General features: G+C 39.9%; 1 protein-coding gene across 3 annotated transcripts in view; it reads right to left on the reverse strand.

Annotated features, from left to right (window-relative positions):
* Positions 1–2,261: 2,261 nt before the first annotated feature.
* ntrk3b (neurotrophic tyrosine kinase, receptor, type 3b) overlaps positions 2,262–16,465 on the reverse strand; it is a 273,222-nt gene continuing 259,018 nt past the window's right edge. For all 3 annotated transcript variants that reach the window (XM_008404814.3, XM_008404813.3, XM_008404812.3), the window contains 2 exons: positions 13,374–13,532; positions 2,262–5,930 (listed from right to left, as the gene is read on the reverse strand). In XM_008404814.3, coding sequence (XP_008403036.1) covers positions 5,745–5,930; positions 13,374–13,532 — 345 coding nt within the window. In that variant the 3' untranslated portion in view covers positions 2,262–5,744. The remainder of the gene's footprint in view (positions 5,931–13,373; positions 13,533–16,465) is intronic.

The following is a 16,465-nucleotide window of genomic DNA, read 5'->3' on the forward strand; positions in this document are numbered from 1 at the left end:
TGCCTCAAAACATGGTTATGAATAAAGAACAGTCGAAACGCAATTTAGTGATGGACAACGTTTATCCAGATTGATGGAGCACCATGTCAGAAGGCGAAAGGGATAATCACTCAGATAATGTGGCCATCGGCAGAAAACTCCCAAGTTATTCATTCAGTTGAGAACCTATTGACAGTAGCATCACATTGACGTATTTCCAAAAAGAAAAAAAGCACAAAACGTTCAAACTTAAAACATTCATGTTACTGAACTTTTATATAATTTTGTGACTAAAAGGTCTAATGATAAATCATCGTCCAACTGGGGACAAAGAGCAAATACTTATGAAACTGGTTCTGGCACAAGATACTTTGTGATTCTGACAGCAGTCAGAACCAGTCTCATAAGCATGATATCAAAGAGAAATTTCAAAACAGTTTTCTTGTCAGTCAGTGAGACGTGATAATTGAACCTTGGAACAGTTGATACCAGAAGAAGATGTGTGCCGAGCCTCCAAAGTAACAAACCCAACACAAAAACACTTGCAAGACAAAAAAGTGCTTTGACAAAAAAACAAAAAACGAGCCAGAAGGTAATGGTGCAATGCGGACATACTTTGTTAAACTTTGATTGATTGAAAGATCTGAAAATTGTTTTGGTTTGCAAGAAGCTGACACACCCAGAGCAGGAACCAAATGGTATCAAGTGTTGCGTAAATGTACTACAGAGAGTCGCTGGGGTATCTGACAGTCAAAACGGAAAGTGAAGCCCACCGGACATAGTGATTGCTTCCAAAGAATCGATTAGTAGGACTTGACAGACTTTGATGCCATTGTAGGTGCGCACCAGTCCAGGGGGTCGTTTCACACATCTTTTGGAAAACGTTAGCCATGCAGATTCCAGCCTGATTCAGAACCCAATGAGCATGAAGGTGCAATCTGAACAATCTCTGAAGGTTCCAGGAACCGGACATTGCTCTACAGAACAACCTAACATCAGCACATCGTGTCCTACTGAGATACTGCACAATATAACTACTTAACATGTGGACTCATTATCCAACCTCAATAAACGTAACAAATGTGAGTGATGCTGGCTAATGAATCAATGAAGCACCTCCATTTTCAACGTTAGTTAGATGATTCTGTAACTGCCTGTAATGGTGCCGCTCTGCTCATTATGTTACACTTTATGGCCTTAGGAGACCATCTGTCATCTTCCTTTTGTCTGTGATTTGGTCATGAGGGTAAAAGGTAGAGGGAAAGTCTGGGTCTCACCGGAGGCATCCTGACCAGATACCTGAATCCCATTAACAGTTGAAAACTGCCGGTATTTTCGGATGTTGATTAAGGAAAGTTCCCTGTTTTGAGGGCAATGCAGAGACGCCTTGGATCAGCTGTAGCTGTCATGTCAGACCAGTATACCACATTATTTTTGCATGATGTCAAATGGGCATTCCCTTAAGCTTTCACCTCATAGTAAATGTTAGAAATCCATCTAACATGAACAAAGTGCTGATGTAACACATTTATTCATCGGACACAGCAGGTTAAGTAGTACAACACAGCACAATGCTATCCGCCATTGTTTTAGCTGTTATTTGTCCGTTCTTGCACAAGACGATGCAGCAGTGTGTTCTGTGCATGTGAGCTTTCACACCAGCAAAGTACAGAAAGGTTTCACTCAGACTTGGTTTCAAAAGGTTTCCGATGCGAAAGACTCTGGTCACTGGCGTCATGTAAGAAAGTGGAAGAATCGCAACAAAAATGTCACGGTTTAAAGAGTAGGCCGTACAAAACGGGCTCGTTCATAAAGAATGCAGCCATTTATAGAAGCATATTACTAGAGTCCTTAATTATGGATCCATGAATGATGCAATCACATTACTTTGGGGCAAGGAGGTCGAGTTTTGCCAAACAGGTGGGTGAGCTGGTCTGGCAGAACTGAGAGTACGTTACCAACAAGAGCTAGTAATTAGAGACGTGCCTAGAGGAAGATACAAGCATCTGGAGATGTGCAGGGGTCAGAGAGTTAACACTTTTGGTTTTGAGAAGGTTATAGCTCCCCTGCAGTTTTATTCGATGTTCATATACTCCTACACAAACTGAACCTCTAACCTGGCGCATTTTTTTTTTGATAAACAATCAATTATTTTAACTGAAATAGAACACAAAGCTGCAAAAATACGAAACATGTATCTGGTCGAAAGGAAGAGAAAAAAAATAAACACATACAGAAGACAGGACGTTCATCTCTCTGAGATTTAGAGAAGGACGAGAGCGTTTCAAATTCACATATCTTTATAAGACAGGACAAAATGGAAAAGGAGATCGTCTGATTGTTTGAAGACATTTTCTTAAGAGAGTCACATTAATACAAAGATCTATCATGGAATACCAGTATTTTATATACTGCAGTCGTTATACCACATTTTTATATTCTGTAACATGTGTACATGGTAATATGCCAACTTTGCTTCAAAAAGTGTTCAGTTAGTTCATCCAAGAAGAAGGAAATAAAAAAAGAAAAACATATTAAACAATATATAACTCACCATGAAAGGATTACAATACCCTGCAAATGCTCACGGTCTGTGTCATAATGTCTTTAAGCGTTTATCTTTACCACAAGAGAATACACAAAAACTCAATACTTTGGGTAACTCGATGGATTTGATCCCGCTTGTCATATAAAAAACACATGGAGTAACTGAATGCTCATTAATGCTTTACATAGTCCCAAAGGAGAACGGAGACAAACACAGTGATACTGTGAGAAGTCGTGTCGAGATAAAAAGAAAGGGGTGTAAAGAGATCCACACAGAACTGCTATATATTCAGACACAACATGAAAAAGAAGAGTTGCCTGAGGTTCGTCGTTCAGATTGAAATCTCCAGGATGTGAAAAAAAAAATGAATTCAAAACAAAGCATGTTTCTTTTTAAGCTCAACCTTCAAAATTAATCTCATTTTGATCTCACTGTAGATTTCGTGGGTGTTTTTCCCCCCAGCCTCCTCTTTCAGGAAGAAAACTTTTTATATTACCAGGTTCATTTAAGACAAATTATCAAACTTTATCAACAACAATCAGCTGATTTGGTATCAGTTGATACTTTGTGATATAATGGTAACAGAAGAGGCTTCTTTGTCAGATACGGCAGGTGTAAAAATAGTCACCACACATGAATAGCTGATGAAAAGTATAGCTGTATCATAAAAACATGATTCAATTTCTTTTTTTTTGGACAGAAATGTAGCAAGATCTGGATGGTATCAATCAGTAAAGTCTGTAGTTTCAGTTTCAAAGTATTATGCCTATTTGCTTTCTTGCTAAGAAAAGAAAGGAATGATAAAGTTGTGAGTATTTGGTCAAAATGCAGATTGCGCCAGAGATACATAAGCTTAGCACAAAGTCTAAAAACAGGACACCTACTTTCCAACCAGCCTTGAACAACATTAAAATCTACAAATCCATTTAGATGTCAATGAAACTAATCAGAGCTGATTAACAAAATGGAACAAAGAAAATGATGCTGTTTAGAGTATACCAATAAAATATGGGTTTATTTTCCACCTCGTTTTCCAATACATTTCTTAAGAAGTATTCTAAGAAGCCTGGGAATTATGTCACATTCACTCTTACCGTTTTCCAGTTTCAAGTCAGAAAACCATTAGAATGTGTTGCAGTCAGTAACCTGAGTATAGCCAATGTTAGTCATTTAAGACATTAGATAAGAGGCATTGGCAGATAACATTGCTTACCAAGGTTTTGAAAACATACGGCCTCCAAAATGATTAAAGTTCTCACCATACTGTTTCTGCAGTTCAAATTTATTTTTGCTAAAATGCTAAAAAAAAAAAACATTCTGGATTAACCAAACTTTTGGGTCACTCTAAACTCAAAATTGGAACATTCCAGATTTCAGTGCTGCATTGCGTTAGCATAGGTTGGTCTAGCTAGCACTGATTCTGAGATCTTGTTCTATCAGACAAAAGGTATTTTTTTTAAAACAAGGTTATTCACAAACAGACTGCAAAGTTGTTATGCAGACAGGGAATACTCATACACACCTTTTCATTTCTCTGAAAATAAAAAAAAAATCACAATTTTAAATATACATTTTTTATGTTTGGGGTAAGCTTGAGCAAAGCTCACACTGACTGTATTGGTATTCTATACAGCTTCGACATTTAGAACAATTTGATTCATTTTTTAAAGAAACTAATGAAACAAAAGTAAGAGTAATGTAATGAAATTTCATTTTCATAATTTCACTTCTACATTAGTTTTTTGTGAAAAGACAAAAAACAATTCAAATACATTTAAAAAATAGCCAATCTAAATCTGACTGCACTAAGAAATCCCAAATTATTTGCAATATTAGTATTAAGCAGTTTCAGAGACTGGTTCCCCTGTTGATGACTTTATGCTAAGCTAACTTCACTGATTTCTGTGTGGAGCCCAAAGATGCATTGTCATGGGCCTCGCAGTAAGAAAGCAAATAGCCATATTTTACAAAACATCAACCTACACCTTTACAGATACCAAAACATGAATATGGATGGAGTTACAGAAATGTTTTCTTTAGCAGTTTCACACCAAAAAGCTTGAAAGTGACAAAGCATGTGTTTGTGTTTCGGGGTTGTGGTGTGACAGATTACTTAACTCATTATCCTTGTTTTGAAAAGCAAACAAAGTGGAACGTAAAGGCGAGGCTTCAGCGCCTCCGGTACGTGAACCATGGCTCTGAGTCATCCCGCGCTCTCCACAGTCTGTGCGATGCGTCTTCAGTGGGCCCGTTTGAACTGGATTCACCATCGTCACGTTCAACAACTCAACCGGCGCTGACGCGGGTAAAAATCCCCAAGAGAAATTCTCCACGGAATCGGGATGAAAACAAAGACCATAGCTCAATGCTTTAGTCACCCGGATCACAGTCAGGAAAAGGAACCAAAGTAAAATCAGGAAAAAATAAGTTAACACAATTCTGACACGTAGAATTTTACAATATGTACATTATTTTTTTAAATTAAAATAGATTTTGTCAGTTGTCTGATTGGATAGGTCCTCTACAGAGCACAGCGTTTTCTCCGACCAGCCAGTGTTATTCCACAGTTTCCCTTTGAAAGTTCGGAGCCGGCCAATCAGAGAGCGTGTAAGGCTTCCTCATCTCTAGTCCCTGCCAGTAGTTTGTTGGTGGCGACTTCTTACAGGGGCCAAGCCCTTGGCGACGAAAAATGGCGGACCCTTTAACACCTCGACCGACCTTGAAAAAGAAATAAATATAAAATATATGTAATATTTCTATATATATTCATAAAACCAAACCCAGGATAGATTTTAAACTCTGATGTATTCACTCCACCGTATCAAGCTGTAGCCGTTTTCCCATTGCCAGCCCGGTTCCCTTTCTCCATGTTTGTGTAATTTTTGCAGTTCTTTTTTTTTCCCCGAGGGGAAAAAATTTTCTTCCAACATGTACATCTTATACGCAAGTAAACAAAATGTAAAAGTGCGTGTTTTTTTTCTCCTTTTTTTTTATTTTTTATGTTTTAATCCACTATATCCAAAAGTGTTGCAGGCACTTAAGTCCCTCCCAAACAAAGCAGGTGTTTTTCGACAGTGGATCAGGTTGGTTTGGTTATTCCTGGATTTTCGTGTGGGGGTCTCTTTGTCTCGTTTTTGTCTCTGTCGATGTTTTCCGTCTGTCAGGGAACGGGGGGGTTTCGGGAGGGAGGGAGTGTGGTGAGGGGGCGCGGCTGCTGCTAGCCTAGGATATCCAGGTAGACTGGGGTGGCTTTTCCCATGGCGAACAGGACCTTCTGGATGTCCTTAATGTTCAGTCGCTGCTGCGGTTCCCTCTGCCAGCAGCCCAGCATGATGTCGTAAACCTCCTTGGGACAGATCCGTGGCCTCTCCAGTACCCGACCTTGGGTTATGCACTCGATAACCTGTAGAGGAGAGAGAGAGCGAGAGAAAGAGACAGCAGTGGGGTGAGGGAGGCCGTTGCTTTGCTTCCTTCGTAATGAGAAAGCGGTGACACCGGGTGGACCGTCCATTGAGATTTGAGCTAATGAAACGGATATGAAAGAAACAGGTTTTCTGTTTGTCATTTTTTTCCCCTGTCCCACGTCATAAAATTCTAATAAACAGAAACAGTGAAGGTGGACGTGTGAAACCTTGACTGATCAGTTGTTTGCTAGGCTTGTGCAGCAATTAGTCATATGCAGTGGTGGGAAGTAAAGTACAAGTGCTTCGTCACTGTACTAAGTAGAATTTTCATGTATCTGTACTTAAGTAGATTTAATAAAGGATACTTTTGACTTTTATTCCACTACATGACATGATGTTAGCAAAGCTAGCTGTACAGAGACTTATATGTTGCATCTGCAATGAAAAAAATGCGCTAAATTATAGTGCGGAGGTGTTGCTTGTTGCACCTTGGACAGTGTTCATAGTTAACATTGTTTACCTTCAATACATTGCCTTAATTACTATGTTTAATAGTGCAGACAGTTGTGGTTTCTGACATGGGCAATATGGGCAACTACCCAGGGTGTTATCTTTTTAGGGAAGGCAGGAGACCTCTGCGGATTGTGGCACAGAGATGGAAACAAAGCAGAATGAAGAAGAGTTTGAATTGATAATGATATTGGTTAAATTTATTTCAGCTCTAAGTATTTAATATCTAGGTGTTTTATGGGAATGTAGATCTTTCAGATCAATTTGAGAAGCAGTTCTGATAGGTAAACTTAATTTTATTGTGTCATGTAGAGCAGGGTGCTGGTCTTGGTCTTGATTTGGTCTCAGGTTTGGTGGTCTTGACTCCAACTCTGCTATGTGGCTCCTTGGTTGTATGTCCTCCTCCACCCACCTTCTTTCCATCCCCTTTCTGTTGGATTTCTTTCAAAATAAAAGCCACTAGTGGCAAAAAAGTGAAGTTCATGTTATGTTAGGACAGGAGACAAGATGTTTCCATCCCTGAAATTATGATGAATAGAATCACAACTCTAAGTTTAAGCTATGTTACAGAGAGTAAACACAATAAAAACATACTTTATCTGTGGTATTGCTCATTAAAATGGCACATTTGTCCTACTGCAAGATCACGTCAAAAGAACCTGTCTGGCAACATGAAGTAGGCTAAAAAATCTCAACAACCGTGTCTGTCCTTGCGAACAAACACAAGGACAGATGAGAAACAAAAAGTCACCAACATCGATCAGTTTGGGACTGAAGTGCAACACAATGAGAGCCTGTTATCCATGAATAAACATGCAACAGCGGTGAACCTAGGAAGTCTTAAACAAATCCAGACCACAATTGAAACCTGCCGTCAATGTTAGCGTTACAATGAGAAAGCAGCATCATATTTTGTCAGATATTCAGAAAAATAGGGGGAAAACCAGTTGTAAAGTTTAGGAACGATTTGGTTTCAATGAATATGTAACTGAATTAAAAAGCTGCATATTTTATTCACTTTGGTTATCTCTGTTCAAAATTGAGAGTTGTTTAATGATCTGACAAAATGAAAAACTAAAAACAACTAATCAGGGGGGGAATGATCAGAAATGCAGAGCTTGGGACGCTTCTGCAAGCTGACTGTAAAATACAAACTTTGAAAAGTGTTTCTGATTTACAGTTTGAAACCAAATTTCCTATAATATGTACGACAGAATTATTCTGTTCCATGTGTGACATACTGTCACACATGGAACAAATCCATAGTGAAACAAAATGTCACTGTCGTCTTTTGTCCCTCGCTCACGTTGTCTCAGTCTGTACGTCGCGTTCTTCCACCAACAGCAAAACAGACACGGCAAATAAAGGCGGCGGTGGCATGGAGGATCACATAGGGCCTCTTTGCATAAATTCCTCAATGACAACCAGCACAATGAAGCCGCCGTCTCCTGGCAACAGCACCCAGCCATGCAGAGCAGCACCGACTGAGAATATGGCTGAATTATCAGCGTTACTGGGAGTCAGTCTAACTCAGTGACGCTGCGTTTGTTTAGGTTGATTTAGGTCGTATTCAGTCCTTACAGTGCTAATTATTTTTGAGAACCTGGTTGCTTTTTCTGATTGCATCCTTTGAACATGTATTGTGGATTTATGAAATGTCACTGAGACTAGTTAATAAAATTACCAACATTGGTTAGACAATAGAAAAGGCAAAGCGAAACCAAAATAGTTTGGACCATTTGAATTTACATAAAGTTATCAGCCACTGCAGCTGAATTAGAAAACCTTCATATCTCAGGGAGTTTTTAGATAAAACAAATAAATCTTTAAAGAGGTTACCAACTAATTTTAGCCATTTGAAACTACACTTCTACACTTTAAAAATAAACTGTTGGTGAGTTTCTCAGCAGAACAACATCACTGACTGAGGCTGCTGGTTGTCTGTGACTCGTCAGCCTTTACTAAAGCCCACTGCGCACCCTGCAATTTCAAAAATCATACTGGACTTGAACATGTCACGGTGCAAGTTCAACGTTACGAAATCAAAACAGCATCTCCCGTCACACTGCGTGATTGATGACTGCAGCAGCAGATTTCTGTCAGGCAGGTCTGACAGAGATAAGAGTGCAATAATTAATGCACACCTGCATTAATGTACTTTTAATTGAGAAAACAGTGAGTGGAGGATGTGGGAATGGGAGGAGAGCGGTGCGATGGCACACATGGCTGCTTTATATTTATTGCAGGTCGCCTGTGGTCAGGAGAGCACTGAATCAGTCGGTGTGTCTGTCAGACTGACCATCCAGACACCGGCTGTATGGCTGTGTGTGTTTTAACCGCAATCAAATAATTATACTATCTTTATTTGTTATGAAAAGGCCATTTAGTAAAAAAAACTCAAAAGAATTTGACATTGCATCTTAGCCGAATCTGACGTCTTAAAATCGGTCTGTGTCTCTTTAAGCTCTAATAAAAATGTTGATTTTGCATAATACCTCCCCTTTAACTCTTTAATTCTGAACTTCTGGATAGGCAATGATACATATTTGTGCTTATTCCAAGTCTTGCCATTGTTTCGAGACGATCCCAGTAGATTGATAGATAATATCACACACAGTAAGCAGACCTTGTTAGGCTGAGAAAACAGCAATCTTAACAGGTTCCAGTAAAACTAGATTTTTCATATACAAAAATATAGTTGGCTCCTATAGTGATATACATTTTCAGTTTGATCAAAACATAATAGGCTGCCTTGTTTTGGGGGCCAATAGTCTAATATTGATAACTGATTTTCCTGTCCAAAGCCATATGCATGATGTAGGACTTTTTTTTGTACCCTTCTCTTGACTGATACCTTTGTAAAATGATATTCTAACAATCCCTGTAACTTCTCTGGAAGCTACAGCTTTAGCGAAACTGATCATTCAGACTCGCCATAAATCATGATGAGTTTTAACTGAAAGCTGGAACTGAATCAAAATGTGTTTCAGTAAAGTGTTGAAGGACTCCATGTTTATTCCACCAACTTATCACACTGAGTAGGTTTTATTTTTCTCATAACAATATGTTTTTCACATAAATTGGGCAGAATACATCCCACTTTATTTGGAGAAAGTCACTTTTGAGAGCCGTTGTGCTGCATGTCAGGCCTGCGCTGTCGTCTTGAAGTGTATAACCGTTTTCACCAAAACTGTTATCGGCAAGCAAATCCATGGCCACGCGAGATCAGGTATGACAGACTCTCGTGGCGATACTTAATGGTGTGAGAAAATGGTTGTTCTAGCCAGGTAATTTTTTGCATCTCCGATCGATTGGACTGAAAACAAGGGTTTGGAACAATTAATGTGAAAATCAATTTTGTTGTTAAGCTGCAGAAAACATCTGCCTGTTGAGTTAGCAGAGAGAACCGGAGCTTCCACAGTAACCCGTTTTATTCGCCGTTCTGGAGGAATTCCATCATGAAGGCGAAAAGTGGCCCGTTATCACGGCTCTGAGACTCACAATAGCCACATCAATGAATGATTTGTTGAGCTACAACAGAAATGAATAAGTCTTTGAGGTCTATTTGTCGCACCTATCTGATTGTGTTTCATGCGCTTTCTGTTGTGCGGATGACAACTGCGTGGCACCACGACAGTGAGTAATGATCAGCCAATATCTGCTTTTGTCTGCTCTATTTTTGGATGCAAGTGGGTATTGCGCAAACTGTATGTTGACTCATAAGTACAAAAAAATACAATAATTTATAGGCTTGGGCCAACACAACAAGGCTGGCAGATAAAGCTGATGCTAATTTTACTGTGCGGCTCCAGAGATGAGCCAGCCTGCTCACAGGAGAGACGGCCGTGTTTGTTACAGGTTCCCGTGGTACCCAGGTAATAATCTATCACTTCAATTCCAGCCACTCAGGCCCATTAATAATTGTCTTTGTGCAACATAAGCAACCTCCAAGCAGAGCCTAACCTGTACGGCTCATCGTCAACCATAACCCCAGGTGTTCCCCAGGGCTGCGTTCTCTCCCCGCTGATCCAAGATGGTGTCTGCTCTGCTTACAGACAGGAAGTGGACCTGCTGGAGCATTGGTGTGGTCAGAACTCACTCAAGAATGTGGAGATGACATTGGACTTCATCCTCAGGATATTAGCTCTGATTCCATTACAAATGTTCACAAATCTTTGTCTATATTCTGCTTATGTAAAGAAAACCAAAAACACAATTTTGCAATGGCGGCGTTTCCACTAAAAGAGACATGAAACTAAAATAATACGTGAATAAACTTGTTCACGCGGCAAGTTGTAAAAGTCATGGCAGCAGCAGATGTCACCAGCTGCATGAAATATATTCATAATTCATCCATGGAGCCAGCGCTCATAACCTACCAGCTATTAGAGGAGACATCTGCGTTTTATTCAGGCGTTGGAGCGACGAACCTCTTACACTACGTTCGCACTGACAATGTAGTAAGTAGGCCCACCAGAAACTGAACGTCCTACGGCAACTCAAGTAGTACAGTCTACCAAAGGCGTCCTATTCATCTTCTACACAGTCATTATCCAGACAGGGCAGGACCAGACTGCAATGAATAATTAGGTCTGCTAACAGGAACATCTGGGTTGACATTTCCTCCATTCAGGACTTGTACAAGTCCAGGGTCAGGAAAAGGGCAGCTAGCATCTCTGCAGACCACACACACCCTGGACAGAAACTGTTCAGACTTTTACCGTCATGTCGACGCAAAAACTAGCTGCCACAGAAACAGTTTCTTCTCCCAGGATGCCTCTCTGATGAACACAATGAACACTTTAGAGTCTGAGAAGTCAGCTACTCTGCTGTGAAACAGATAGTTGCTGTATTGTAACCAAAACATTTTTTCACAGAATATGTGCATAGTATTCTTTTAGAGGTCTTTAATCTCCTTGAAAGTTAATATATTTATATTTAATGTCTGTTTGCTCTGAGCTTCTGAAACTAAAGTTAAATTCCTTCTTTATGCATATAAGCTTGGCCATTATACTTTTTCTTCTTTTTTTTCTTCTCTTGCTCTTTCCTTTGGTTTGTTGTTTTTCCTTCTAATTCATGTAAAGCACTTTGAACTGCCTTGTTGATGAAAATGTGCTACATAAATAAAATTACCTTACGTGACCTTAATGCTGATGGTTCTTCATGGTTCAAATTTTTTATTTCCTGCTATAAAATGTAGAAATGCCACTTTGTGTCAAGCTACTTTTGCAGTTTGTGCGGCCTACTCTTTTGGTCTAGTTCACTTATCAACATGCTTGCTTTGCTAAAGTAATACTAATAGAAATGCATTGATTGGTCAAACAAGCTTCACAGGAAGAAGCTAATAATGGGTGCTATGTGAAATGCCCATCTGCCAGAAAAATGCCCTCATTTATTGATGTGGAGCCTCTCACAGAGAATAAAGAGGCGACATAGGGCTGTCGGATCGGGATTCAAGATGGAACTTGTATTGGCATTTGCTATTGGTAAGCTAGGGGTTGGCTTATGCTAAAGTACAGACATCTGTTTCTAATTCCTAAAGCTTTATGTAGTAAATAAACATCTATACTCTAAACTGTAAGGGCCTGATCTACCGAGATTCCAAATAAGGAGTTGTAAATAACATGAGCAAAAAAACTAATAAAAAATTGAATGCACAAGAAGTGGGTATGTTGCAGTCAATCTACAAAGATGTATTATTGACATTATTATTACACAAGTGCAATTAATTACAGGCGCGAAAGGAGAGCAGACTGCCCCTTTTAAAGGAGGATTTTGCATGTGCAGTTGGCTGTCATCATCATCATCATCATCATCATCATCATCATCATCATCATCATCATCATGAGTGTTCGAGACCAGAGTGCCCATAAAAGAAAGATGGCATAAGAAGCCATCAGGCTAAAGGAATAGTAATAATAAAACTACATTTCATTTAAAGAAGTATACAATGTGGTACAACAAGAATGTAAAAAGATTTAAAGATCAATCAAAATAAAGCTCTAAACCATTGTATTTAACTCACAACTTGTTGTAACTACATTTTACAAACCATTGGTCCTCTAACCGTCCAGCCAGCACATTGTCTCTGCAACAAATCATGGAAATATCTCCAATATAACATAATAGTTCTAAGTCGGCTGAAACAGTAAGTGGTAAGAAATGGTCTGTTCTCGTAAAGTGATTTATCAAGACCAGAGGACTCCGCGGCACTTTATACTACATATTCAGTTATTCATGGACATATTCCCATGCTGATGGTGGTAAGCTACTACAATATAGTCACAGCTGCCCTTGGGGAGTCTGACAGAAGTGAAGCTGCCACACACTGCTACTAAAAGACAATGCGGATGAAGAGTTTCGCCCGAGGACACGAGGACTCAGACAGAAGCAGTGGAGGCTCGTCCTGATTCAATGCTAAAGGACAAATTCCTACCATTGCTTCCCCTTAAATGAGTAATGCTCCCTCTTTTAAAAAAATCTGCTTAGATCCATTACAAGGATAGGTGTTTGTCTACCTTCCAGTCACACTGCACTACACTGTCAATTAAAAGACAACAAAACATCCGTCTTCCTTCTCTCCAAACCTATTGACATGTTAAGGACTAGTCATAGTAGAACCAACGATAGACCGGCTGGAACCAAAATGTTCAAGATTTGTGTGAGAACGGATGAGTCGTACCTGTCTTTGTTTGAATCTGACATTATAATTAACAAGCTCTCAAGGTAATTTCAAAGATTTAAAACACCAAACAGATTAAGTGAGATGTTTCATCTTCCCCTTTAGTTTGTGGTTTTGCCACCTTGTCATCCATTATAATGCTCTTGATTTGGAACCCCGCTGTTCCTGACCACATCCATCCACCCAGCACACTGTGTGTAGCCTGCTGTGTCTCGTGGATGTTCATTGACATGCTGCCGGCTCTCTGTACCTCATTGTTACCCAGCTGAAACCAAGGCTGCTTCCCATAGGTAAAGATCTCCCAAAGGATGACCCCAAAGCTCCAGACGTCACTTTCCGTAGAGAACTTCCTGTACATGATGCTCTCTGGGGGCATCCAGCGGATAGGTAGCATGGTGTGTCCTCCAACCTGAGCAGAGAAGTGAACAAAGCCAGAGAGGGAGAGAGATTAGTACTGCATACTGAAATGTCGTTTCTAAAAATACAGCTTGTCATATTTAGTCATCAATAAGGCATCATTTAAGGATTGGCCGCCTGCCTGTAAATGCAACTGATCTGTAGGCTGTAATTATGACTCTTTGCCATGTTGCTGGGGTACTGACAGTGACACAAAGCAAGAAAACAGCGACCTGTCTGCCTGGTCGTCTCTTTGTATTGGATCACTGCATGGAGCAATTGCAGGTAGGGCATTAAATCCCATCTACTTTGACGCAGGGGTGATTCCAAGGCTAGCTTTGAAATCTGATTGGTCATCCTTCCTGAACCCCCTCAATAATTACAGCACCAGGGATTTTGTAAAAAATAACCAAATGTCTAAGTAGTTACTAACATGTTTTTTCCCCAATTAAACACTTGGTTGCTATCGTTTTTAGGATAAACACTATATGACTGCAAAAAAAAAGAAGAAAAAAAGGGTGAATTTATCTTGAGGTGTTTTTGAAAAGCTCTGCTCGGGCTGCAGGTAAATATGGTAGGCACTGTATATGGCAGTGGGAATTCAATATCTGCTCTACTTGTTGCCTGGATTTTGAATTCCTTTCACTTCCTGCTGTCTTTCATGTTTTGCTGTGGTTTAGTTTTTCACCTCTGCTGCTGTTCCTTTGACAGTTTTGTCAATAGAGAAAGAAAAAAAAGATGATTTTGAAGCTCACTTTGGGGGCTTTTCTTATCTACAAGGCAGCAAACATACTCCTGCAGTGTATCAGATACACACCTATCATCCATCCATCATCAAAACCACCCACCCATCAATCCACTCGCTGATTCGCCAAGCGCCGGCCTGCCCAAACAAACATCTGTGCTAATTTTCTGCGCTCAGAGATAACATCAAAATGAAAGCTACAGTCAGAATCGAGGCCAAAAAACGTACGTGCCTCCGCCAGGCGAGGGTAAATAAACTTGCCTCCTATGTGCACCTCTGGGTTAGAACACAATCAGATTCATTTAATCATAACAAGTTCCTCTCTAAACTCCATTTACCAGCTCTGACATCTGTGTGCCATCAGCTGCGAGTGCAGCGTGGCTTTTTAGGAGCCAGGGGAGAATAAGAAAGTCAACTCGAGTGTTTTTAATTACCTCCCAGTTCTGTGGCACACTCATTGCAGATTTCCTTTGAATGTCATATCTGTGTCAGCTGGATGCCGCAGCCGACTCTAGTGGATGTTTCTAAAGTAAAACTGTCGAGCTGCCAAAAGGCTGATTATTTCTTGGCATTTATTTACAGCATCTTCTAGTTTCTACACTTCATTAAATGTCGTTCGTTGGTTTTAGGCTTGTTTGTTCTCCTTCATTTGTTACTCTCTCTGAAGTTGGGCTTTTAGAAGCAAAATTTTGTTTTTGATTCTACTAGTGACTGTACATGTTGGCCCTGCCTTACTACTAACCACTGGCAGATTTCAAACGGTTTCACAACATGAACTTGCACCGAAGTGGATGCTTTCTCTCAACAACATCACTTGTAAAGCGTTTCAAAACGTTTTCGCTGCCAAAATGTCACTTTGAAAACCACACATATTTCATTCAGGAAACCACAGTAGCAACATTTTTCAATTTGAACAATATGGAGTGTAGAAAAAGCCACAGCACATTCCCTGTGTTGCCTTTTAACACCGCAGACAGCAACGAGGTACACCTTTTGTCAGATTACAACCACAAACCTCAGTGTGTTTTAGTGGAATTTTAAGTGACAGAGAAAGTAGTGCATCATATTGAATTGGAGGCAAATGAGACGGTTTTTTTTCTCTTTATTTTTCACAGATACTATTCTAAACAATCTGGTGTGGATTTGTACTCATTTATTCGAGTCAACGTCATTTATTCGAGTCAACCTTTATTTAAACAACCTTTCACTTCATTTACACTTCATTTTGAGTGCAAAATTATGTCTTGGGAATTGTAGAGTCCACAGAAGTGATTGTGAAGGAACAAAATGTGAAAAGGTTTGAGTGGTGGGAATATTTTAGCAAAGCACTGAAGTTTGCTTAAAAGTGAAACTACCTTGACTTTTATCAGTACTTCCTGATCCTGTTTGTCAATGTAGGGTTCCATAATCAAGATGTTACTCTACATCATAGTCAAATCTCTGAAGGTAAACACCACCACCCTACAGCTTTGTGCTACTCACAGAAACATTAAAGAGACATTAGTTTCAGTGTCACCCCAATGCAGTAATGCCCTCAGCCCGGAGCTAAAACGTATCATTACAGAAGGACACAGAGTCACTAGTTGGTTGTATTTTGTATCTTTTTTGGCCCTTGTAACTCATCTATATAGCAGCTTTTCTCAAATGCCTTGGACAAGTCGATACCCAGTGTGTACTGCTTCCCATGCAATGATATCCCAATCGCTGTGTGCTGTCCTTCCATTTACCACAAATCAATATGTGTACAGAGGGCCTGCAGGGGAACAAGACAGTTAGAAACTGTTTCGTACACCAACACATATATGCTGACCGAAAGCCAAAATCACAGCCCATTAACCTCCACAAAGTCAGACTTCTGAACTTGCTGGCTTTTCAGCAAAACAAATGCGAAGCATCCTTTCTCTTCAATTCATCCCAAATTGAAAACACATCGAACAAGGCCTCTTAAGCATCAGCAATGACAAAGAAAACTATTTCAAAACAGCTGTAGTGCCACTGTCTCTTCCCTTTCTATGTATACTGGTGTTGGTGTAAACATCAGGAAATCACTCGCTTTGAAGCACGTGCATTGCTTCTGCAGCACCTTTTGGTTGTATAGTGTGTGTATACTAGGATGAAGTGGGTGAGATTCACAACCTTCCACTGGATCAGGGTAGGGTACATTGGTCTTAATAACAGCCTCTTATTTTATTGCCTTAATC

The sequence above is a fragment of the Poecilia reticulata genome, chromosome 3, assembly GCF_904066995.2.
Source record: "Poecilia reticulata chromosome 3, P_reticulata-male-v2, whole genome shotgun sequence".
Taxonomy (NCBI): domain Eukaryota; kingdom Metazoa; phylum Chordata; class Actinopteri; order Cyprinodontiformes; family Poeciliidae; genus Poecilia; species Poecilia reticulata.